This window comes from Rhinoderma darwinii, chromosome 5, assembly GCF_050947455.1.
Source record: "Rhinoderma darwinii isolate aRhiDar2 chromosome 5, aRhiDar2.hap1, whole genome shotgun sequence".
NCBI lineage: Eukaryota > Metazoa > Chordata > Amphibia > Anura > Rhinodermatidae > Rhinoderma > Rhinoderma darwinii.
Window position 1 is genome coordinate 210,635,567 of NC_134691.1, and position 25,027 is coordinate 210,660,593.

Here is a 25,027-nt window from a genome sequence, read left to right on the forward strand (position 1 = left end):
ATAGTTATGACACCATTATTTCAGAAGTACAGTATTTGGGGACACTGTGAAATGCAGCAGGTACAGTAATAGGTGCAAATAGAACAGCAACAGGCATAGAATTGGGTGTAGCAGAAGGATGGGGAGTTTCTACAGGTTGGGAAAAGTTAGGAAGGGAGCAAGCGCTGCAGACAAATCGTGGCTTGAAAAAGTCTTCGTGGCTGTCTGGGCCAGATGCAAAAGATAGCAAAAGTGAATGACTAAAATCAGAGAAGATGTCAACTGTGAGTCACTGGACTTACTGTACTGTATTCGCTTATACGGTCTGCACAGCGCCTGTTTAGAACTGGTATCTGTAACTATATGGTCACTGTAAAGTGGTAATATTGGTCATTGTATTGTGTTTTATTAAGTAACAGTGTGGTGGTATGTTTGTGTCACTATTAAGTAGTAATAGTGGTGAAGGTGTGGCGGTATTATTTTGGTCTTGTACAGTATATTGGCATCATTGGTAATATTGGCCTTTGTATAGTGACTGTGACTATACAATATAGTATGTGACTGTGTTGTGTGTACAATATTTCAGCATTTGCGGCACTAGTTTTATTTTGTCGACGGACACACTTTGTCTAAAACTGTCCCTGCTGGCCCCTATACAACCTACATTTCTTCTCTAGGGCAGTCCAACCTAGTCCTTACTTTTACTGCGACCTATGACTTTCACGAGATAACTATGGAATTATTGTAAATCCTGCTTTAAGCTCACTTCCCCAGAATCCCCTCTTTTCTGTGCACACCTCATCTGGCAATTTGGATTTACTCAGCCATGGTTTACTTCACATCTTTATATATTAATAGACATTGTTAATATGACAACCCATATGCTACTCACTTTTGATGCCCTCAAAAACAAATTTGTGCTTCTTCAATCTGTATGATTTAGCTACATATGTATCAGCCACTTCTTAACAATCTCAGGTTTCCTCCAAAATTACATTGTTTGAACTGCTATGTTTTCATGGCCAATGGCTTAACATCCACTGTCTATGCCCTTCTAAACACTCATCACTGATGCTTCTTCCCAAAGCACTTTTATATGGTCACCTGAGTGATGTACATTGGCAATGAAATTAATATGTCTTTATGAGCAATAGTTTGGTCCAAAGTCCATACATCCTCACTGTGCTTCCAAAATAATGAAAATCTTTTGAAAATATTGATGACATGGTCTCACACCCCAATTTCCTCTATAGAATATATTCCTATGTCTCAGACAGATACTGGAGATGCTCCTGACCCTAAATATTTTATCTTAGACATCAATATTCCATTAGACCTCCAGCCCTACCTTTTACTATTGATGGTCTTATATTGTCCATTTAATGTCACCACTAAAAGTTTCCACTTGTCCACATTTGCTAATATTAGAACATTGTACACCAGTCAAAGTCAAGAGGGTAGTTGGTAAGATTTGCACCACATTTATTAAAGGCACACATCTCTTAATAAAATGACATCTGATACTTTCTTTGCACCTGTTTTTATGCCTATATAGTGTTAAAGAATGATGTAAAGGCTCTTGTGTATGCCTGTTTTAGTTTATTGTCCATTTATGAGTTGTCTGCATCTTCATTCCTTCTTCCACTCTAATATGGTTCCCCTAAGGCAGCCTACATTTCCCATTATGCCTCTGGCTTTGCAGAGGGGGCTGATTCTCAACACACTGCACTTGCTGTGCTTTGATTCCGATTGAAGTGATAGATCAGTGACATAGAACTTCTGTACTAACACTGCATGGCTCAATGTATTCCTATGTGATGCAGCTTCCCACTGTAATCCCTGCCTCCTGCTTGTGATAGATCAGTGACATAGAACTTTTGGCCCCTATCTCACACTCTAGGGTGTCAGTATAGCCTATAAGATGCAGCTTCAGCCTGTCTCCGCTGCCTCCTGCTAGAGATAGATTGTCAGCTCTTACAAGCAAGAGGAAAAGGAGAGAAGTGAGAAGTTGCATCTTATAGAAATACACTGGAGATTCTGCACACAGCACTTACAGATAGTATAGACAGTAAAGTTCCTCTTACACAGCCCGCCCTGGGCTGTGTAAACGAGCGCCGATCAATGAGACAGTTGATGGGTCCTCGTTTGCTCCTTTTACTATGTATGGGGATGAGCTTTCATTACTCCGATCGCTCGTCTACATACATTATTAGGCTGGGTTCACACGACCTATTTTCAGACGTAAACGAGGCGTATTATGCCTCGTTTTATGTCTGAAAATAGGGCTACAATACGTCGACAAACATCTGCCGATTCATTTGAATGGGTTTGCCGACGTACTGTGCAGACAACCTGTCATTTACGCGTCGTCGTTTGACAGCTGTCAAACGACGACGCGTAAAAATACAGGGCACTTCTTTCAGACGTAATTTGAGCCGTACTTCATTGAACTCAATGAAGCACAGCTCAAAATTTACGGCTGTCAGAGAAGCCTCGCGAAATGCGAGGAGGAGCAATTACGGCTGAAACGAGGCAGCTGTTTTCTCAGGGAGAAGTGCTGCTGATAACGATAATATTTTACTTTTTTCAAACTATACGATCAGCAGATGAACGGGGTGTTTACACATGGCAATTATTCTATGAACGATCGTTTGTCCGATAATTGGCATGTGTAAAAGGGCCTTTAGTGTGAGTCAGGGGAGTTTTATAACTCTGCAGTTCATCATTGTAGAGACTCATCTATTATATCACTGCACTCCTGGTACCTTAAGGCCCTTTTACACCGGCCGACACTTGGCTGGTGCAGCGTGCGCCGTTCAATGAGACATCGTTAATCGGTGCTTGCTTGCTCCTGTCAGTCGGAGCTATGGATGGGGACGAGCGGTCGTTATTATCATGTCGGCAGCGCGTCTCTCTGTTTACACCAGGAGATGTGCTGCCGACAACGATAATCCATTACTTTTTTTAAATGATAAGACCAGCAGATGATCAAGCGTTTGCTCATTTATCTGCTGATCGTTCCCCTGTTTACACAGGGTAATTATCGGCAATGAGCGTTATATGAACACTCGTTTGCCCAATAATCGTCCTGAGTAAAACTCCCTTTAGATTAATTATCTCTTCAGCAGCACTCTATCCATGGTGGGGTATACAGAGTTATAAGGAGAGGGAGGAGCTTGGTGGGGAGGGACAGTTTCTGAGAACTGCCAGGATAGATTTGATAGGTGCTTATGTAATCCAGTAGTTTACATAAAGTCAGCCACACAGGAAAAACTGACCTGTGGTCTATATTGTTGGTAAGACTGAGGTCACGTGACACCGCTGCTCTTAATGAGAGCGTTCAAAATTTATAGATGCAACTTAGCTGGGAAGAAACAAATGACACTGCTAGAATATTGTAGGTGAGTTAGCATGATATGTGCAAAAAAAAAACCATTTGCTAGGGTCCTTCTTTAAGTAACTTTTCGCAGCTCCCCTAATTTATGGAACTCAACAAATTAGAAGTTAGAAATATTAAAAAGTCAGAATTCTATCTAAACACATTAGTTTATGATTAATGTTTATTTTTTTTTATAGTAAATGTGTCTGTAATGCAAAATATTTTTTTATTGGTAATCACTATACATTGAATTGAGCCATTCTTTGTAAGATAGAAAGTATATGCAGTGATGGCTCTGTGGTCTAAGAAAATGTTACATTTTTAGATTAAAAATAGCAGTTTCCTTGATTGATTTGTCTCTGCTTGGGGAATGGAGAGAATATCAAAAGATGTACCTTTGCAATTTGATCAAACTTTCCAAACAGCTCATTGAGCATGTGCACTAGTTCTCCGGGAGAGCAGTCACTGGCCAGTCGAGTAAATCCAACTATATCAGCATACAAAATGCTGCAAAACACAAGGAGAAATATTAAGGACTCTGTAATTATATTATTATTATTATTATTATTATTATTATTATTAACCCCTTAGTGTCTAAGCCTGTTTTGGCCTTCAGGACCAGCCCCATTTTTGCAAATCTGACATGTGTCACTTTATGTGGTAATAACTCCAGAATGCTTTTACCTATCCAAGCGATTCTGGGATTGTTTTCTCGTGACATGTTGTACTTTATGATACTGAAAAAATGTCGTCGTTAAATTCAATATTTATTTGTAAGAAACGCCAAGATTTAGAGAAAATTAGCAAAAATTAGCATTTTTCTACATTTTAATGTATTTACTTGTAAAACAGATAGTAATACCACACAAAATACTTACTAGTTTATATTTCCCATATGTCTACTTTATGTTTGCGTCGTTTTTTGAACATTCTTTTATTTTTCTAGGACGTTACGAGGCTTAGAACTTTAGCAGCAATTTCTCATATTTTTAAGAAAATTTCAAAAGGCTATTTTTTCAGGGACCAGTTCAGTTCTGAAATGGCTTTGAGGGCCTTATATATTAGAAAGTCCCCAGAAGTCACCCCATTTTGAAAACTTCACCCATCAAAGTATTCAAAACAGCATTCACAAAGTGTTTTAGCCCTTTAGGCGTTTCACAGGAATTAAAGCAAAGTAGAGGTGAAATTTACAAATTTCATTTTTTTCTTCAAAAATTCATTTCTAATACATTTTTTATGTACCGCAGAAGGTTTTACCCAAGAAATGCAACTCAATATTTATTGCCCAGATTCTGCAGTTTTTAGAAATATCCCACATGTGGTCCTAGTGCGATAATGGACTGAAACACAGGCCGCAGAAGCAAAGGAGCACCTAGTGGATTTTGGGCCTCCTTTTTTTAGAATATATTTTAGGTACCATGTCAGGTTTGAGGAGGTCTTGTGCTGCCAAAACAGTGGAAACCCCCCAAAAGTGACCCCATTTTGGAAACTATACCCCTCAATGAATTTATCTATGGGTATAGTTAGCATTTTGAACCCACAGTTTTTTTGCTAAATTTATTTGAATTAGTATGTGAAGGTGAAAATCTACTTTTTTTGTGAAAAAACGTAAAAATTTAAAATTTTTACAAGGAATAAAGTAGAAAAAACACCCCAACATATGTAAAGCAATTTCTTCCGATTATAGCAATACCCCATATGTGGTAATAAACTGCTGTTTGGACCCACAGCAGGCCTCAGAAGAGAAGGAGCACCATTTGGATTTTGGATTTCTGATTTTGCTGGAATAGTTTTCAGTGCCGTGTCGCGTTTGCAATGCACTGGAGGGATGAAAACCATGGAAACCCCCCAATAGTGACCCCATTTTGGAAGCTACACCCCTCAGGGCATTTTTCTAGGGGTAAAGTTAGCATTTTGACCCCACAGTTGTTTTGCTGAATTCATTGGAATTAGTCTGTAAAGGTAAAAATCTACTTTTTTTCTGAAAAAAGGTAGCCATTTTTAATTTTTACAAGGAATAAAGGAGAAAAAGCACCGCAACATTTGTAAAACAATTTCTCCCGATTACGTAAATACGCCATATGTGGTAATAAACTGCTGTTTGGACCCACACCGGGGCTTAGAAGGGAAGGAGCGCTATTTGGCTTTTGGAGCTCAAATTTAGCTGGAATAGTTTTTGGGTGTCATGTCGAATTTGCAAAGCCCCTGAGAGACCGAAACAGTGGAAGCCCCCCAAAAGTAACCCCATTTGGGAAACTACACCACTTAAGGAATCTATCTAGGGGTATAGTGAGCATTTAGGCCCCACACGTCTTTTGCAGAATTTATTAGAATTAGGGCGTGAAAATTAATATCAACATTATTTCCACTAAAATGTTGATTTTTTTCAATTTCACAAAGGATAAAAGGAGAAAATGCACCCCAACATTTGTAAAGCAATTTCTTCCAAGTACGGCTATACCCCACATGTGGTCATAAAAGTTTTTTCATTCGAAAGTAATTAACCCTTTACGAACTGATTCATGTTTTGCTTTTTCGTTTTTCCTCCCCGCTTTCCGAGAGCCACTACTTTTTTATTTTTCTGTCAATAGAGTGGTGTGAGGGCATATTTTTTGCAGGACGAGCTGTAGTTTTTATTGGTACCATTTTGGGGTACATGAGATTTTGTTGATCACTTTTTATTCAATTTTTCGGCAAGCCAGGTGACCAAAAACCATCAATTCTGACAATGATTTTTATTTATTTTTGACGGCGTTTACCCTGGGCTATAAATGACTATTATACTTTATTCTGCGGGTCGGTACGATTACGGCGATACCATATGTATATACGTTTTTATGTTTTGCAGCGTTTGCGCAATAAAATAACTTATTTAGAAAATAATTTATTTTCTGTGTCACCATATTCTGAGAGCCATAACTTTTTTATTTTTCAGTCAAAAAAGCTGTGTAAGGGCTTGTTTTTTGCGGGACGGGTTGTAGTTTTTATCGGTACTATTTTGGCGTACATGCGACTTTTTGATCACTTTTTATTGTATATTTTGGGAGGGGTGGTGACCAAAAAATAGTGATTCTGGCATTGTTTTTCGTTTATTTTTTTTGCGGTGTTTACCGTGCGGGAAAAATAATATTATATTTTTATAGTTGGGGTCGTTACGAACGCGGTGATACCAAATATGTGTACTTTTTTTTTACGTATTCATTTTTTTTCCTATAATAAAAGACTTATAATAGGAAAAAAAGCAGTTCTTGTTTATGTCACTTCTAACTTTTATTTTGACACTTTTTTTAAAAAAAATGTATCCTTTTTTTTACTTTTTTCACTTGTCCCACTAGAGGACACTTAGACTTGCAGCTCTGATCGCTGCTGGAACACATTACACTACACTACACACGTAGTGTAATGCATTCCAACTGTCATTGTGACGTGACAGTCACACTGACAGGAAGCCTACGACGACCACCCTCGGGGTGGTCCTCATAGGCTTCTGTACATGGCAACCCGGAAGCCATTGTCTGGCGTCCGGTTGCCATGGGTACCATCGCCAGCCCCCGTGATTTCACATGGGGGCTGCCGATCGGCGCTAAAGACCTTAATTGTGGCGTTCAAAATCGAGCGCCGCAATTAAGGGGTTAACTGCCGATATCAGCGGCGACAGGCCGCTGATCGGCAACGGGGAGAGCAGGGCTGACACCCTGCACAGTTAACCGCCGCTGCAGTGTAGCGCCGCGCGGCGGTTAACTGTCAAAGCACTGACGTAACTGTACGTCAAGGTGCGCGAACTTACTGCTCACCTTGACGTACAGTTACGTCATGGTGCGTTAAGGGGTTAATAATAATAAATTTAAGAATTTATATAAACTTGTTGTCAATTAATCCATTCCCGACTGCCCACTGTCTTTTGATGGCAGGCGGTGCAAGCTTATGCGCGATCCAGTAAGCGCTCTCTTTTCTTAGAGAAGCCTGGTGAAAACAGCTGAGATCAGAGGAAACTCTGACCCTAGCTGTTTAACCCTTTCATCGATTCGGTCCGTAACAGCAGCATTATCAAAGGGGACTACCCCATTTGATCGCGTCACTGGAAACCCAGTGACACAATCAGAGACAGGAGGAACCCTCAGCAATCAGCCCATGGGACCTAGAAAGGACCCTGGGGCTGTCTTTTCTGTAAGGCTGGGTTCACACGACCTATTTTCAGACGTAAACGAGGCGTATTATGCCTCGTTTTACGTCTGAAAATAGGGCTACAATACGTCGGCAAACATCTGCCCATTCATTTGAATAGGTTTACCGACGTACTGTGCAGACGACCTGTCATTTACGCGTCGTCGTTTGACAGCTGTCAAACGACGACGCGTCAAAATACAGCCTCGTCAAAAGAAGTGCAGGACACTTCTTTCAGACGTAATTTGAGCCGTTCTTCATTGAACTCAATGAAGCACAGCTCAAAATTTACGGCTGTCAGAGAAGCCTCGCAAAATGCGAGGAGGAGGAATTACGGCTGAAACGAGGCAGCTGTTTTCTCCTGAACAGTCTGTCTTTTCAGACGTAAAAGCCTCTCATCGTGTGCACATACCCTAAGACTGCTGTTAGGGCACACTATGTATCAGCAGACTTACAGCGCACTTTTAATAAATTAGACGCAAATATTGCAAATTATACATTTCAATTTTATTTGTGCAAAATATGCTAATATTTATTAATGTGGGCCCCTGATTTTCAGTCACTAATAGGTTAATAAATAAGAGAAGTAAATAGGTTAAAAAAGTTGTATATTTAAGTTGATTCTAGTGGTTAAATAAAAAGGGTGTTATTAGGAGTGCATATTTTAGAAGACCGTTTAACATGGCACTGCACTGTCTACATCAACTTTCTCAACATCACCACTTACGTCCACTGCCAGTATCCATAAGCACCCTAAGGGTATGTTCACACGGCCTATTTACGGACGTAAATCGGGCGTTTTTGCCCCGAATTACGCCCGAAAATAGCGCCTCAATAGCGCTGACAAACATCTGCCCATTGAAAGCAATGGGCAGACGTTTGTCTGTTCACACGAGGCGTATATTTACGCGCCGCTGTCAAATGACGGCGCGTAAATAGACGCCCGCGTAGAAGAAGTGACCTGTCACTTCTTTGGCCGTAATTGGAGCCGCTATTCATTGACTCCAATGAATAGCAGCGCTAATTACGGCCGTAATTGACGCGGCGTTCAAGCGCCTGCACATGCCGGTACGGCTGAAATTACGGGGATGTTTTCAGGCTGAAACATCCCCGTAATTTCAGCCGTTACGGACCCCCGCCGTGTGAACATACCCTTAGTATCCATGCTAAATATGCAAGGAAGCTGCCTCCTGCCAGCTCTGACAAACACTGATTGCTAGATTCAGGAGATGCTTTGCCTATTAGAGTTCATAGTAAGGCCCCTTTCTAAATATATTTTTAGATCAAAAGAAAGAATGGCTCCAGAGTGGGGAAACATCCCCTAAGAATCTCCCGTACGTGATGTAAAAGGGCCTAAGACTCAGTGAACACACAAAACTTTTCATCTGAATCTCCAATCAAAACTGTTAAGCCTCAAATGCAGAAAAAATAAGATTTATACCAATAAAAAAAGTAACTAACTACACTGACTATGTTAACACCTTGGCAACATGTCACGTACATGTATGTAACAGCTGCCAGGGGGAAGTATGGAGCTCACTCATATATGGAGCGACTGCAGAATTTAAGCCGTTAAAATCAGGGGGACATCTAACGTGCCATCCGACCTGCCCCACGACGCAATTGGGGGAGGGGGGGTGATGGATGTTATGGCAGCCTGGGGGCCTAATGAAGGCCCCCAGGTCGTTTATCTTTGCACTGTCAGTATTGACAGTCAGACAGTCAGCATTACAGTATGCCAGGCAAGCGATCGATGGTTCAAGTCCCCTATGGGTACTAATAAAAAAAAGTAAAATACAGTTGAATAAAGGTTTTTTTAATGAACAAAAAAAAAGAAAGAATTGAAAGTAATCTTAAAAAAAAGTTTACATAACTAGTATCACCGCATCCATAAAAGTCTGAACTATCACAATATAATGTTATTTAACCCGGTCGGTGAACGGCGTAAAATAAAAAAACCTTAAAAACACACAAATTGCTGGTTTTGGTTACCTTAGCACCCCAAAAATATGAAATAAAAAGTGATCAAAAAGTCGCATGTACCCCAAAATGGTACCAACAAAAACGACAGCTCGTCCCCCAAAAAATAAGCCATCACGCTGCTAAATCGACTAAAAGATAAAGAAAAGTTATGGCTCTCAGGAAGTGGCAACACAAAACTATTTTGTTTTTTAACAAAAAAAAAATGTCTTTATAAAATTGGTAATACATGAAAGAAACTATGTACATTTGGTATCTCCATAATCGTATCTACCCGTAGAATAAAGTTAACATGCCGACTTCCGGGGGCGGGGCATCGTGGATGGCCGCTTTTAGAAAGAGCTCCTCTGCGCCCTGAGACCATCCAGGCTGTATCCTGGCCATCCTGCCTCGGGGGACATTGCTGGCAATTCCCCTGACACGGGGGGTTTGGAGAGACCCCAGAGAGGCTCCAATTTGAATCGCCCCGGAGTCGTGGGCGGTGGAACGCCGAAAGAAGCGCGGGCGTCCCTGGCTCAGTCACGCGGCAGAAGATAAAAGCCCGGCGGGAGAAGAACCCTGGATTGGGGATCCCCCCTGCTAGGGGAGACAGAGGATCAGGGTGACCCGCCATCAAAAGCAGCATTAGAACCGGCACAAATCATCCTACATGGGTCTCCTGCAGAAGAAAATCTTTCCGGCGGCCATCTTGGAGGAGGCGAGGCGAGGCCGGACCGTGGCTGAAAGGCACTCACATCGTGCGGCCGGTAAGAAGAGGGGAGGAAGAGATCATAAGGGGGAGGAAGGTCTTCCCTGTGGACTGCTCTGTGACCCCCCGATTTTCCATTATTGTACCCTGAGGGGCATTGCTGGTCTCGCAGGGGAAGATCCCGGCCGCCATCTTGTGCGAGGCAAACCTTGCGAGAAGCCACGCCCCGGCCGCCATCTTGAGAAAAAATTTTTTTTTTTAAAAAGAAACTCTGCTGCCATCTTGTGGCGGATAAAGGCAACTGCGGCCTGATAGGAAAACAAGTGCTGGGAAAGGGAGAAGTGGGGCAGACCCCAGGTGAGGACCCCAAAATAGCCAAGTTGTGACCCAGACCAATATCTTGTGTGGAGCAATATCCACGTGAAAACACCCGGGCACGATCTCGCGGGTGACACTGCTGGGCCTGACGGCCATTCTTACTGCCCAGGGACTTGTATACACATCGCACGGGGGGAGAAACCCCGGTGTAACCCCCAGCCAGGGACTACTCAGCGCGACTCTCCTAAACTGTGTGCACTACGTCAACATTGTAGGAAGAATCGAGGATTTATTGCGCCTCAGAAACTCCCCCTTTGACCCGCCTTAGTTCACTTCATCGTTTGCACGGGACATTGTTTGCTGAACCCACTATGTTTCGTGATAAAGATCCCTCCAAACCCCTGCACATGCTGATGGATCTGTAATGATGTAACGTGCTGTGGGCTACTTTCCTTCTATTTGCCTCTGCTGCCTGTTCATTGTCTGTAAAATCTCTCGTGCTACCCCCCTGATAGGGGAGCGTGACATGGACAAATATTTGACGAAATCTTTGAGAGATCAACCTGTCCGCTCTTGTGCCGCCCGGACGCCCGGGATACCCCCGTCCTCCAAAATGCAGAAATCCAAAACCCATATGAAGGGGGATAAACAGACTCCCAGATCTTCTTCTAACAGAGGTTCCAGCTCTCAAAATCAGTTCACCCCAGAACTTCTTCCTGATGACGACGTCACGCCACCCAGACTAACCCCACAGAACAGTCCTTCGCATGACTCGGAAACTGACTCACTTCAGGCGACCTTAGTGGCACAGGAGGTCTCCAAACTTCTGCTTCCTCTCTTCGACAAGCGGCTGGATGTCTTACACACGTCCATAAATTCTGCATTGGCGCAAATCACTTCAAATTCACAAAAAATAGCAGATATGGAAACACGGTTTAATACAGCGGAAGATTCTATCGCCACAATGGAGGTCGCCTTAAGGCAAAGTCAAGCCACATCCCAAGCCCTGAGAGATAAATTGGATGACCTAGAAAATAGGGATCGGCGCAGCAATTTGCGCTTCGTGGGCATCCCTGAAAGCGTGACAAACGACCAGCTACTGGACTACATCACCAAAGATCTACCCACAGCCCTCAACATTGACCTGGGACGCGACCCCCTCATGATTGAGAGAGTGCACAGGCTGGGACCGCCCAGAACCAGGGGGAATGCGGGAGACAATAGGCCACGTCCAGTAATCGCCAAGTACCTACACTGGGCAATAAAAGAAAGAGTCTTGAGAGCATACAGGCAGCAGGGGAACCTCCACGTGAATAACTCCAAAATCCTGATTTTCCAAGATTACTCGGCGACGGTCGCCCAGAAGAGAAAAGCCTTCGCTCCAATCTGCCGCCTGCTGCACGAACAGAACACTCGATTTCAACTCCTCTTCCCGGCCAAGCTGAAAGTGCAAATGGGGGACCATACGCTGATGTTTGAGGATCCGATCCTGGCCCGCAGAGGCCTCCATCTGGAAGTGCGGGATGAAGGATAATGAAGACTTTCTGAGAGGAAAAGTTAGTCCTCCTACCAATGGACATGTGCTTACTTCGCTTACCATGGCGAATTAAAGCGCAAACTGCGGCAGTTGTGTTCACAGCAGAACACCAGTTACTGGTTAATGCCGCTATAATTTTTGTTGTTTTTATGCCTTTTTTGTGTTACTTATGCTCGCTCATGTATTTTATCCTTTTTCAGGTGATGGAAGGCGTGACTCCCGCTTGTAATGGCATCAATGGGAAGGGGCTGTACTCGCGGCTCGCTGGGACCGTGGGGTGCAGCATCTGGCTTTCACTACCTTTGATCCGAATCTACCACCTCGACACAGGATGAGTACCCTAAACACACTACACCCTGACACTTTTAGTACCCACCCTCATATTAAATTCCTTTCCTGTAATGTAGCAGGACTGAACACGGCCCTGAAGAGGAAAAAAGTGCTTAATCATCTCAAAAGACTCTCCCCTGACATTATCTTTCTTCAGGAGACTCACTGGAGATCAGGCACGCAAAGCAACTTGAAAGCCCCGTGGCTAGCGGATTGCCTTTCTGCCTCACATTCTTCCTCTTCGCGGGGGGTCGCGACACTTTTCAGAAGGGAGATTCAATACACTGTAGAGAACTCCATAGCAGACCCTCAGGGCAGGTACCTAATACTACAGGTCTTAATAGCCGGGATAGCATATTTACTGGTGAACATTTACGCCCCTAATCACGACCAACAAAGCTTTTTCCCAGAGGTTCTCCAAATCATAACGAGCTTCCCCGACTGTCGCTTAATAATTGGAGGCGACTTCAATCTTGTACAATGCCCCACACTAGACAGGTCCCCTTCTACACCCCAATGTTATTTAACCCGGTCGGTGAACGGCGTAAAATAAAAAAACCTTAAAAACACACAAATTGCTGGTTTTGGTTACCTTAGCACCCCAAAAATATGAAATAAAAAGTGATCAAAAAGTCGCATGTACCCCAAAATGGTACCAACAAAAACGACAGCTCGTCCCCCAAAAAATATGCCATCACGCTGCTAAATCGACTAAAAGATAAAGAAAAGTTATGGCTCTCAGGAAGTGGCAACACAAAACTATTTTGTTTTTTAACAAAAAAAAAATGTCTTTATAAAATTGGTAATACATGAAAGAAACTATGTACATTTGGTATCTCCATAATCGTATCTACCCGTAGAATAAAGTTAACATGCCGACTTCCGGGGGCGGGGCATCGTGGATGGCCGCTTTTAGAAAGAGCTCCTCTGCGCCCTGAGACCATCCAGGCTGTATCCTGGCCATCCTGCCTCGGGGGACATTGCTGGCAATTCCCCTGACACGGGGGGTTTGGAGAGACCCCAGAGAGGCTCCAATTTGAATCGCCCCGGAGTCGTGGGCGGTGGAACGCCGAAAGAAGCGCGGGCGTCCCTGGCTCAGTCACGCGGCAGAAGATAAAAGCCCGGCGGGAGAAGAACCCTGGATTGGGGATCCCCCCTGCTAGGGGAGACAGAGGATCAGGGTGACCCGCCATCAAAAGCAGCATTAGAACCGGCACAAATCATCCTACATGGGTCTCCTGCAGAAGAAAATCTTTCCGGCGGCCATCTTGGAGGAGGCGAGGCTCGGCCGGACCGTGGCTGAAAGGCACTCACATCGTGCGGCCGGTAAGAAGAGGGGAGGAAGAGATCATAAGGGGGAGGAAGGTCTTCCCTGTGGACTGCTCTGTGACCCCCCGATTTTCCATTATTGTACCCTGAGGGGCATTGCTGGTCTCGCAGGGGAAGATCCCGGCCGCCATCTTGTGCGAGGCAAACCTTGCGAGAAGCCACGCCCCGGCCGCCATCTTGAGGAAAAAAAAAATTTTTTAAAAAGAAACTCTGCTGCCATCTTGTGGCGGATAAAGGCAACTGCGGCCTGATAGGAAAACAAGTGCTGGGAAAGGGAGAAGTGGGGCAGACCCCAGGTGAGGACCCCAAAATAGCCAAGTTGTGACCCAGACCAATATCTTGTGTGGAGCAATATCCACGTGAAAACACCCGGGCACGATCTCGCGGGTGACACTGCTGGGCCTGACGGCCATTCTTACTGCCCAGGGACTTGTATACACATCGCACGGGGGGAGAAACCCCGGTGTAACCCCCAGCCAGGGACTACTCAGCGCGACTCTCCTAAACTGTGTGCACTACGTCAACATTGTAGGAAGAATCGAGGATTTATTGCGCCTCAGAAACTCCCCCTTTGACCCGCCTTAGTTCACTTCATCGTTTGCACGGGACATTGTTTGCTGAACCCACTATGTTTCGTGATAAAGATCCCTCCAAACCCCTGCACATGCTGATGGATCTGTAATGATGTAACGTGCTGTGGGCTACTTTCCTTCTATTTGCCTCTGCTGCCTGTTCATTGTCTGTAAAATCTCTCGTGCTACCCCCCTGATAGGGGAGCGTGACATGGACAAATATTTGACGAAATCTTTGAGAGATCAACCTGTCCGCTCTTGTGCCGCCCGGACGCCCGGGATACCCCCGTCCTCCAAAATGCAGAAATCCAAAACCCATATGAAGGGGGATAAACAGACTCCCAGATCTTCTTCCAACAGAGGTTCCAGCTCTCAAAATCAGTTCACCCCAGAACTTCTTCCTGATGACGACGTCACGCCACCCAGACTAACCCCACAGAACAGTCCTTCGCATGACTCGGAAACTGACTCACTTCAGGCGACCTTAGTGGCACAGGAGGTCTCCAAACTTCTGCTTCCTCTCTTCGACAAGCGGCTGGATGTCTTACACACGTCCATAAATTCTGCATTGGCGCAAATCACTTCAAATTCACAAAAAATAGCAGATATGGAAACACGGTTTAATACAGCGGAAGATTCTATCGCCACAATGGAGGTCGCCTTAAGGCAAAGTCAAGCCACATCCCAAGCCCTGAGAGATAAATTGGATGACCTAGAAAATAGGGATCGGCGCAGCAATTTGCGCTTCGTGGGCATCCCTGAAAGCGTGACAAACGACCAGCTACTGGACTACACCACCAAAGATCTACCCACAGCCCTCAACATTGACCTGGGACGCGACCCCCTCATGATTGAGAGAGTGCACAGGCTGGGACCGCCCAGAACCAGGGGGAATGCGGGAGACAATAGGCCACGTCCAGTAATCGCCAAGTACCTACACTGGGCAATAAAAGAAAGAGTCTTGAGAGCATACAGGCAGCAGGGGAACCTCCACGTGAATAACTCCAAAATCCTGATTTTCCAAGATTACTCGGCGACGGTCGCCCAGAAGAGAAAAGCCTTCGCTCCAATCTGCCGCCTGCTGCACGAACAGAACACTCGATTTCAACTCCTCTTCCCGGCCAAGCTGAAAGTGCAAATGGGGGACCATACGCTGATGTTTGAGGATCCGATCCTGGCCCGCAGAGGCCTCCATCTGGAAGTGCGGGATGAAGGATAATGAAGACTTTCTGAGAGGAAAAGTTAGTCCTCCTACCAATGGACATGTGCTTACTTCGCTTACCATGGCGAATTAAAGCGCAAACTGCGGCAGTTGTGTTCACAGCAGAACACCAGTTACTGGTTAATGCCGCTATAATTTTTGTTGTTTTTATGCCTTTTTTGTGTTACTTATGCTCGCTCATGTATTTTATCCTTTTTCAGGTGATGGAAGGCGTGACTCCCGCTTGTAATGGCATCAATGGGAAGGGGCTGTACTCGCGGCTCGCTGGGACCGTGGGGTGCAGCATCTGGCTTTCACTACCTTTGATCCGAATCTACCACCTCGACACAGGATGAGTACCCTAAACACACTACACCCTGACACTTTTAGTACCCACCCTCATATTAAATTCCTTTCCTGTAATGTAGCAGGACTGAACACGGCCCTGAAGAGGAAAAAAGTGCTTAATCATCTCAAAAGACTCTCCCCTGACATTATCTTTCTTCAGGAGACTCACTGGAGATCAGGCACGCAAAGCAACTTGAAAGCCCCGTGGCTAGCGGATTGCCTTTCTGCCTCACATTCTTCCTCTTCGCGGGGGGTCGCGACACTTTTCAGAAGGGAGATTCAATACACTGTAGAGAACTCCATAGCAGACCCTCAGGGCAGGTACCTAATACTACAGGTCTTAATAGCCGGGATAGCATATTTACTGGTGAACATTTACGCCCCTAATCACGACCAACAAAGCTTTTTCCCAGAGGTTCTCCAAATCATAACGAGCTTCCCCGACTGTCGCTTAATAATTGGAGGCGACTTCAATCTTGTACAATGCCCCACACTAGACAGGTCCCCTTCTACACCCCAGTCCCAGGTAGAGACCGCCTCCCTCACTCTTCTCATTGACTCCCTCAATGTGTGCGATCCCTGGAGGTTGATGGATTCTGGGGCGAGAGAATACACGTGTCATTCTGTAGCCCATAAAACATTCTCCCGTATTGACTACTTTTTGATATCCTCCCCCCTGTTTGAGGCGCATTACTCATCACGTATACATCCAATCACCATATCAGACCATGCTCCAATTACAATGTCATTATCCTTATCCCCATCCAATGTGAGAACTAGAATATGGAGGTTTCCTGCGTACATGGCAGATTCTGATGACTTTAAACAGTATCTCCAAACATATTGGAGTCAATTCTTGGACGACAACGTCTCTCATACGGATGACTCCCCCTTGTTGTGGGCGACTTCTAAGGCTGTAATGAGAGGTCATGTCATCAGCTATCTGTCCCGTAGGCGGAAAACGAGAAGGGAGTGCTTTGACGCCTTACACAAGGCTTTACTGACCGCTCAGCGCACATATGCAACAGATTCCTCTGCGTATAACCAAACTGTTTATCAGACGGCTAGGCATCTACTAGATACATTTGTCCACGAGGAATCCCATTGGCAGGTAAAAAACACAGACAATAAATTTTATAGATGGGGAAATAGAACTGGAAAATTACTCGCCACACTCACTAAGCAAAAACGTCCATTCAAACCCATATTGTCCCTGCGGCATCCTACCACCGGCTCCCTTGTCACCGACGCTTCTGATATAGCGCAGATTTTCTCTGACTATTATGAAGACCTTTATAGAGCGGCCCCAGCATCCCTCCCAGATATCAATACCTTTCTGGACACCATAAATCTGCCCTCCATATCTGAAGATCAGCAATCTTTGCTGAATTCGGACATACAGGAGGAGGAAGTGCGACGGGCCATCTCTCTGACCTCCAATGGCAAAACACCGGGTCCGGACGGATTCCCGGCGGAATATTATAAAATACTGGCCCCCCAAATAATCCCCACTCTCACTAATTTATTTAACGACGCCTTTATACGCCAAATGCCCATTGACCGATTCACAGAGTCTCGCACAGTTCTCTTACCAAAGCCAAATAAGGACCCGTCTCTGGCCCAATCTTATCGGCCAATTTAACTACTCAATCAAGATTATAAATTACTGGCAAGGATATTGTCTAACAGACTCCAGGTTGTGCTCCCCGACCTTTTATGCGAAGCTCAAATGGGTTTCACACAAGGCAGGACTAGTATCAAGAATATAAGATCAGCTGTTGCAGCCACAGTCATGGCGCAGGAGCAGGATCAACCAGTTAACATGCTGATGAGCCTTGACGCTGAGAAGGCCTTCGACACTGTCGCGTGGCCTTTTCTCGATGAGGTAATGGAGCGAACGAGCCTTGGTTCGACTGTTACTCAATTCCTGCAATCTCTTCGTGTAGGGTGTGCAACTAGTGTGACGGTCAATGGGCATAACACAGCTCCGATAGACATTTTTAGGGGCACCAAGCAGGGTTGTCCCCTATCCCCCCTCCTTTTTAATCTCGCCTTAGACCCCCTCTTGCGCCATCTCTCCCAGACATCTACTTTTCAGGGCATTAAACTACGTAATATAGAACTAAAAGTGGACGCTTTTGCTGACATATTTTGTTGGCCGTATCTAACCCCAAACAGGTTCTAGACCCTCTTTTGAGTGAATTGGAGGGGGTGGGGCGACTTTCCGGTTACACTCTGAACCTGGATAAGACAGGAGCGATGTTACTGAAAGGCCCCTCCGCACCCCTGTGGTCACGCAAATTCCCATTTAAATGGAACTCTCAGGCCCTCACATATCTAGGAGTCCGAATCACGAAACGCCCGTCCGCACTCTATAGCACCAACATATCGCACTATATAACGGAACTGGAGAAGACGCTCCTCTCCTGGAAACACTTTACACTCTCTTATCTGGGCAGGGCTAATCTACTCAAAATGACAGAATTCCCACGCCTCCTGTACCTCTTCCACACTCTCCCAATTTACCTCACACCCAAAGACGAGCGCAGAATCAACTATCTCTATAGAACCTTTATCTGGGGCGGGAAAAGATCCAGAATAGCCTATATCATCCTGCAGCAGCCCAGGGGTAACGGGGGTATCAACTTCTCCAATATTAAGCACTACAATCTGGCAGCTCTATATCGGTATATCTCTGACTGGATCCACAACACCTCCGTATACACCTCCTCACCTCTAGACTCGGCATTGTTCATGGGGAACGCTTTATCAGGACTCTTGCATCTTCCTTATGGGAGCTTGACAAGGGAAACAAGGGCCAACCCCTTACTATTTACCACATGGAAGGCATGGCAGAAGATAAGATCTCTCTTTCATCTTTCTCCTCTGCTATCTCTTCATATGCCCTTGGTATGTAACCCTGACTTTCAGAGTGGTAACCCTGCTGCCGTCTTCCACAGATGGTACAGGCTAGGGCTCACTTCTGTGGGGCAATTTGTGAACATAGAAGAGCGTAGGATGTTCTCCTTTACAGAGCTATGTTCTAAGTTTCCGGATCACCAAATTGATCTCTTTAGCTATATGCAAGTCAAAAGCTACTTAACAAAGATACTACCACCGATACCTGACCAAGAATGGAACCCATGCCTGCGACATCATTTTTCAAAACAAAACTACCTCAGGGGTCAAATCACTCGTAATTATCAATTTATCCACGTTCCCTTAGATTATTCTCAAACTCAAACCCCCCTAACCAAATGGCAAACAGATGACCACACGCTCACCTACACAACCATTTTAGCGGCTCTGACACAGGCACATAAATTTCTCCCTTCGGCGCGTTTCCTGGAGATGAGATTGAAAGTCTCCCATAGGTCATACCTAACACCGCATATAGGGCACAAAATAGGCGTCTATCCCACATCGCAGTGCTTCAAATGCCACACACCGGAGGCTAACCTCTATCATTGTCTATGGTCCTGCCCAAATATCCAAACTTTCTGGTCCAGAATACAAGTATTCACCTCTGAATACCTCACAAACTTTGTTCCTAACACAGCGTTATGGGCAATCTTTGGGTACCTGGACCCTGATACACACCACTGTTCCCCTGGGGCGCATAGACTATTGCACTACGTGGCGGCAGCGGGGGTAAAGGCTATCCTACAAACCTGGCTTCATGATCAGGCCCCACCGCTCAAAATGTTTCTTGACAAACTCTCCTATCTGATGAAGATGGATTGGATGGAGGCATCTCTCCACAAAGAGCAAAAGGTCAAGCAATTTTTCAATACTTGGGAATCCTTTATCTCACTCCTCCCGCGGAATGTGCAAATGAAAATAAAACACTGCTTTGACTCCACTATATGGTTTAACGAACAGCTACTTATGGGGGACGCCCCTATAATGTAACGTGTGTTCACTGCGAGTTGATTAATTGTCGGGGATTCGGATTCTTATGATGCCACGCCTCTGATCTGCTTATTGGCGATCTCGCTTCTCGGAGAAAGCTTTTGGATAACATATCGGTGAGACTGGCACAGGGTATTTGGCTGGTTCCATGCCCATGCTATCGTCACACTGGGGTTGAAAACCCGACGAGAAGGGGAGACCCTGCATTTGCTTGATATGTAGATCCCCTCACCTGACTTATTGGAATTATGGATATAATGAGCTTAATAGTAACGGTTATGACTGTTATGTTTTTGTTCCCCTCCCCCCCCCCCCTATTTTTGTTTACTTCTCTTTAATTTTATTTAATATATTTTTTTTTGTATTATATTTTATTTATTTTTTTTCTCCTTTTTTATTTATTGTTTTATCCCATTATTTGATCTTTCTCAATGTCTTGTATATTTCTCAGCCCCAATCCTCCCCTTTCTACTTTTTGTACCCCTTATTGGAAAATGTTAATAAAAACAATTTTGAAAAAAAAGTTAACATGCCATTTTTACTGCACGATGTATGTCGTAAATACGAAACACAAAAAACAAAGGTGGATTCACAGTTTTCTTCTCATTCCACCCCACAAATATATTTTTTTCTGTTTCCCAGTACATTATATGGCACATTAAATAATTCTGTGAAAAAACACAACTTGTCCCGCAAAAAACAAGCCCTCATACAGCTATGTCAACGGAAATTTATAAAAGTTATGGCTTTTGGAAGGCGGGAAGAAAAAAGCAAAAATGAAAATCCGAAAAATGACTGCGTCTCCAAGGGGTTTAGTGCCCAACCACTGAAGAGAGTGTATAATTAAAAAATTACATATTATTTTAATACGTTTTTATTATTAACACAATTATTTAAAACATTTTTGTGTTTTTTTATTTTATATGTGAATATTTATATTAAAAAAAACAACATCTTGAAATATTCCAGTTTTCACACTGCCCAGTAGAGCAGGCACAATAGGCTGACACTTCCTTTTCTTTGAATCTTACTGTTTAGCTTTGATGTATAGACTTGGACATGTTCAGCTAAGGGTGGGGGATTGAATGAAATTTGTTGTACTGCCGGAGACCTAGGTAGGGCAGAAAATTAATCATATGTACTTTACACACATACAAGGCTCTGTATGCATCCCCCCTGTTAATCCCGAGTCTTTGGGGGAGGGGGTTGTACTCCATACCTACTTGGGAGACAGTAATATTCTATGACTTTTTGTTCACTATAAACATCCAATTATTACAACAGCAATAAAGCACACATACAGTGATGCACTGTCTATACAGCAGCAGTACTCAATGTCAAGCAGCAGCTGCAAAAGCAAATAGGATTTTAGGGTGTATAAAAAGAAAAAAAAAAAAAACTTTGATTCAAATGTAATATTACTCCTCCATAAATCCTTTGTAAGGATACATCTTAAATATATGGGATTGAGTTTTGGGACGCACAGTGTAAAAAGGATATTTGAGAGCTGGAGAGGGTTCAAAGATGAGCAACCAGTTTCTTAAATGAGGTCTCTGTCATGTCTGTTCTGTGGGCCGTCAGGTTCACTCGCCCCCTGACGGCTGACAGCGCACGCACCAGACTTTAATGTTTAATCAGCCCATGAGTGCCCTGGACTATAAGAGGGGTCCAGCCCCTTGCTTTGAAGCCTGAGCGTTGTTTGTCTTATTCTAGTTTGTCTATGCAAATGGTCTTCCAGTGTTTTCCAGTTCCCAGTGTTTCCTGTATCCTGTATCCCGTGCTATCTTGGTCAAGTGCCATGCTGTGCTGTAGCCGTGCTGTGCTGTAGTCATTCGGTGCTGTATTCCATGACTGTCCTGCTACTCCACGCCTGACGTCTACCCGCTGCCTAGTCCCAGCCAAGCCTGCCTTGCTACTGTCCGAGCTGCCACAGGTACCCTATACGAACTATAGACTTTTACCTGTGCCCTGTTAGCCAGCTGCCATACCGCCAAGGCAGTATGGCCTAGTGAGTCCTCGAACCCTACGTGACAGTACGCTCAGGCAATGGACCCCACAGGTCGGTCCAAGACCAAGATGGCGTCACAAGAGATGCGGACGGATATGCTGGACCTCCGGTCTCGACAGGACCAACTCCTCCAGGCCTTGAACATTCTCGCACATCGGCAGGAGCACGAGCTGCCGTTCCTCCTACTACACCTCCTGGCAGTGTTGATCCTCATTTTTTTTGCCACTTCCAGACCGCTATGATGGAGACGCAGGTACCTGTCGTGGATTTTTGAACCAGTGCCAGATCCACTTCAGCCTGTATTCAAGGGTCGCTTTCATCATCTCTCTTCTCACTGGCAAGGCCCTTGCATGGGCGAATCCTATCTGGGAGAGACAGGGACCAGAGACCCGTTACTTCCAGGGGTTCCTCCGGACATTTCGCACTGTGATTGAGGAGCCTGGATGAGTCTCCTCTGCAGCGGTTTCCTTGCTGAACCTACGCCAAGGAGACATCTCTGTAGGTGAGTACGCCATCCACTTCCGCACCCTGGCGGGAGAACTGTTGTGGAATAATGAGGCCCTGGTGGCTACATTCTGGCATGGACTGTCTCCTAAACTTAAGGACGAACTTGCCGCTCGAGACCTGCCGTCTACCCTGGATGACCTCATTCTCCTGGCTGCCCGGATTGATAGAAGGCTCAGAGAACGGCTCCAAGAGGTTCGTCGGGAGGGAGGTCTTCCTAATCTGGTCCCTACCCTGCAGCAACCCCTGCTGTCCTCTGATACCGATCCTCCTAAGGAGTCTGTGAGGATGGACCAATGTAAGCTATCTAGCCAGGAGAGACAATGCAGACGCACTTCGAGACTCTGTCTTTATTGCGGCATCGGAGGCCATCTTGTGCGTCTGTGTCCCCAAAAGCCCCAAAGCCTAGAGTTGGTAGGACAGACAAACTTGGGCAAAGAGGGACTCCCATCTAAGTTGTCCATACCCGTGATCATAGTGTCCGATGAGAAAATGCATCAGGTCTCTGCATATCTGTACTCTGGATCCGCTGCTAATTTGTAGAGACCTGGTGGACCTTCTTCAATTACCCACTACCCCTCTGGAGGTAGTCATTGATGGTTGCATCGATAAATGTACTACCTTTGCCAGACCCAGTTATAGCTGTGACCAAGCCGCTGAGGCTCCAAGTAGGGGCTCTCCACTCCGAACGTCTATCTTTCTATGTCCTATCTAAGGCTGTTAACCCCATGCTGCTGGGCCTGCCTTGGCTCCGACTACATGCCCCAGTCCTGGACTGGAACTGTGGAGAGGTTCTCCAGTGGGGCCCCGAGTGTCACAGCCGATGCCTGGTGCAGATTAGTTCGGTCCAGCCTCCTCCGCCTCGGTCATTGGCAGGATTGCCTGGTCATTATGCTGCATTTTCGGACGTCTTCAGCAAAAGGGAGGCGGAGACACTGCTCCCACACCAGGCGTATGACTGTCCTATCAAGTTGATACATGGTGCATCTATTCCCCGTGGTAGGAGATATCCTCTCTCCTTGCCAGAGACTCTGTCCATGTCCACCTATGTTAAAGAGAACTTGCAGAGGGGCTTCATACAGAGGGGCTTCGTCATAAAAAAAGAATGGCTCTCTGTGTCCTTGTATTGACTACCAGGGTCTCAACCAAATCAAGGTGAAAAATAAGTATCCGTTGCCATTGATCTCTGAATTGTTTGATCGTATACGTGGTGCCAAACTAGACCTGCGTGGGGCTTACAACCTAATCCGGATTCGCCGGGGTGACGAATGGAAGACTGCATTTAACACCCGTGACGGACACTATGAGTACCTAGTAATGCCTTTCGGCCTGTGTAATGCTCCCGCGGTCTTCCAGGAGTAAGTTAACTACATTTTCTGTGACCTCCTCTATGTTTATGTTGTGGTCTATTATCTTGATGACATCTTGACTTTTTCTCCAGATCCTATGACTCATCAGATACATGTCCGTCAAGATTTGCTGCGGTTAAGAGAGAATCGTCTGTACGCCAAGTTGGAGAAGTGCGTGTTTAAAAAGGATGCTCTACCCTTCCTCGGCTACATTGTTTCGAATAGAGGTCCCAAGATGGATCCTGAAAAGGTAAAGTCTGTCTTGGAATGGCCACACCCTCAAGGCTTGAGGGCCATACAGCGCTTTCTGGGATTCGCTAATTTTTACAGACAGTTCATCCCAAACTTCTCCTCACTGACATCTCCTATCTCTAACCTCACCAAGAAGGGCATGAACGCCAAGGTGTGGACTCCTGAGGCAGAGCCTGAAGAGTGCCTTCACGTCAACCTCTATCTTCCATCATCCAGACGTTTCTCTACAGTTCTCGTTGGAGGTGGACACATCCTCTGTCGGTGCTGGTGCACTCCTGTTCCAGAGAGGTTCCAAGGGCAAGTCTATGGTATGTGGATATTTCTCTAAGCTCTTCTCTTCCGCAGAACGCAACTACTTTGATTGGGGATCGGGAGTTACTGGTCATCAAATTGGCCCTGGAGGAGTGGAGAGATCTACTAGAGAGCGCAGCTCATCCCATCCTGATTTTTACGGAAAACAAGAACCTCACCTATCTCCAGACGGCCCAACGGCTGAATCCTCGTCAGGCCAGGTAGTCGTAGTTCTTTACCAGGTTCCAGTTTGAGCTCCATTATCGCCCGGCCGACAAGAATGTGAGGGTCGATGCCTTGTCCAGGTCTTTCGAGACAGAAGACACCATGGAGAGTCCACAGAACATTATTGATCCATCTTGCATTGTCTCTGTCAATCCCCTTCAAGTTGGGTACATTCCTCCAGGGAGGACTTTTGTGTGCCTGGCTGACCGAGGGAGAATCCTCCGATGGGGACACTCTTCTACACTGGCAGGTCATTCGGGGACCCGTAAGACCCGAGATCTGATTGCCCGTCATTTTTGGTGGCCCACGCTGACCAAGGACATTTTGGATTTTGTTTCTTCCTGCTCAGTGTGTGCAGCTAACAAGGTCACTCACTCCAGACCTGCTGGCCTGCTCCAGCCATTGCCTTTGTCCGATGCTCCCTGGCAGCATATAGCTATGGACTTTATCACTGACCTGCCTCTCTCTGCTGGATGCAGTACTGTCTGGGTGGTGGTGGATCGATTTTCGAAGATGGCCCACTTTGTTCCTCTGACCGGTCTTCCTTCTGCTCTTCTTCTAGCCAAGCTGTTCATCCAACACATATTCCGCCTGCACGGCTTGCCGCAGCATATTGTGTCTGATCGGGGGGATTCAGTTCACTTCGAAGTTCTGGAGAGGT

The 25,027-nt window shown here is 45.3% G+C and overlaps 1 protein-coding gene across 1 annotated transcript in view; it reads right to left on the bottom strand.

The window, feature by feature from the left end:
* ADCY2 (adenylate cyclase 2) overlaps positions 1–25,027 on the bottom strand; it is an 831,331-nt gene that overhangs the window by 406,388 nt on the left and 399,916 nt on the right. The window contains exon 6 of the mRNA XM_075826916.1: positions 3,754–3,865. Coding sequence (XP_075683031.1) covers positions 3,754–3,865 — 112 coding nt within the window. The remainder of the gene's footprint in view (positions 1–3,753; positions 3,866–25,027) is intronic.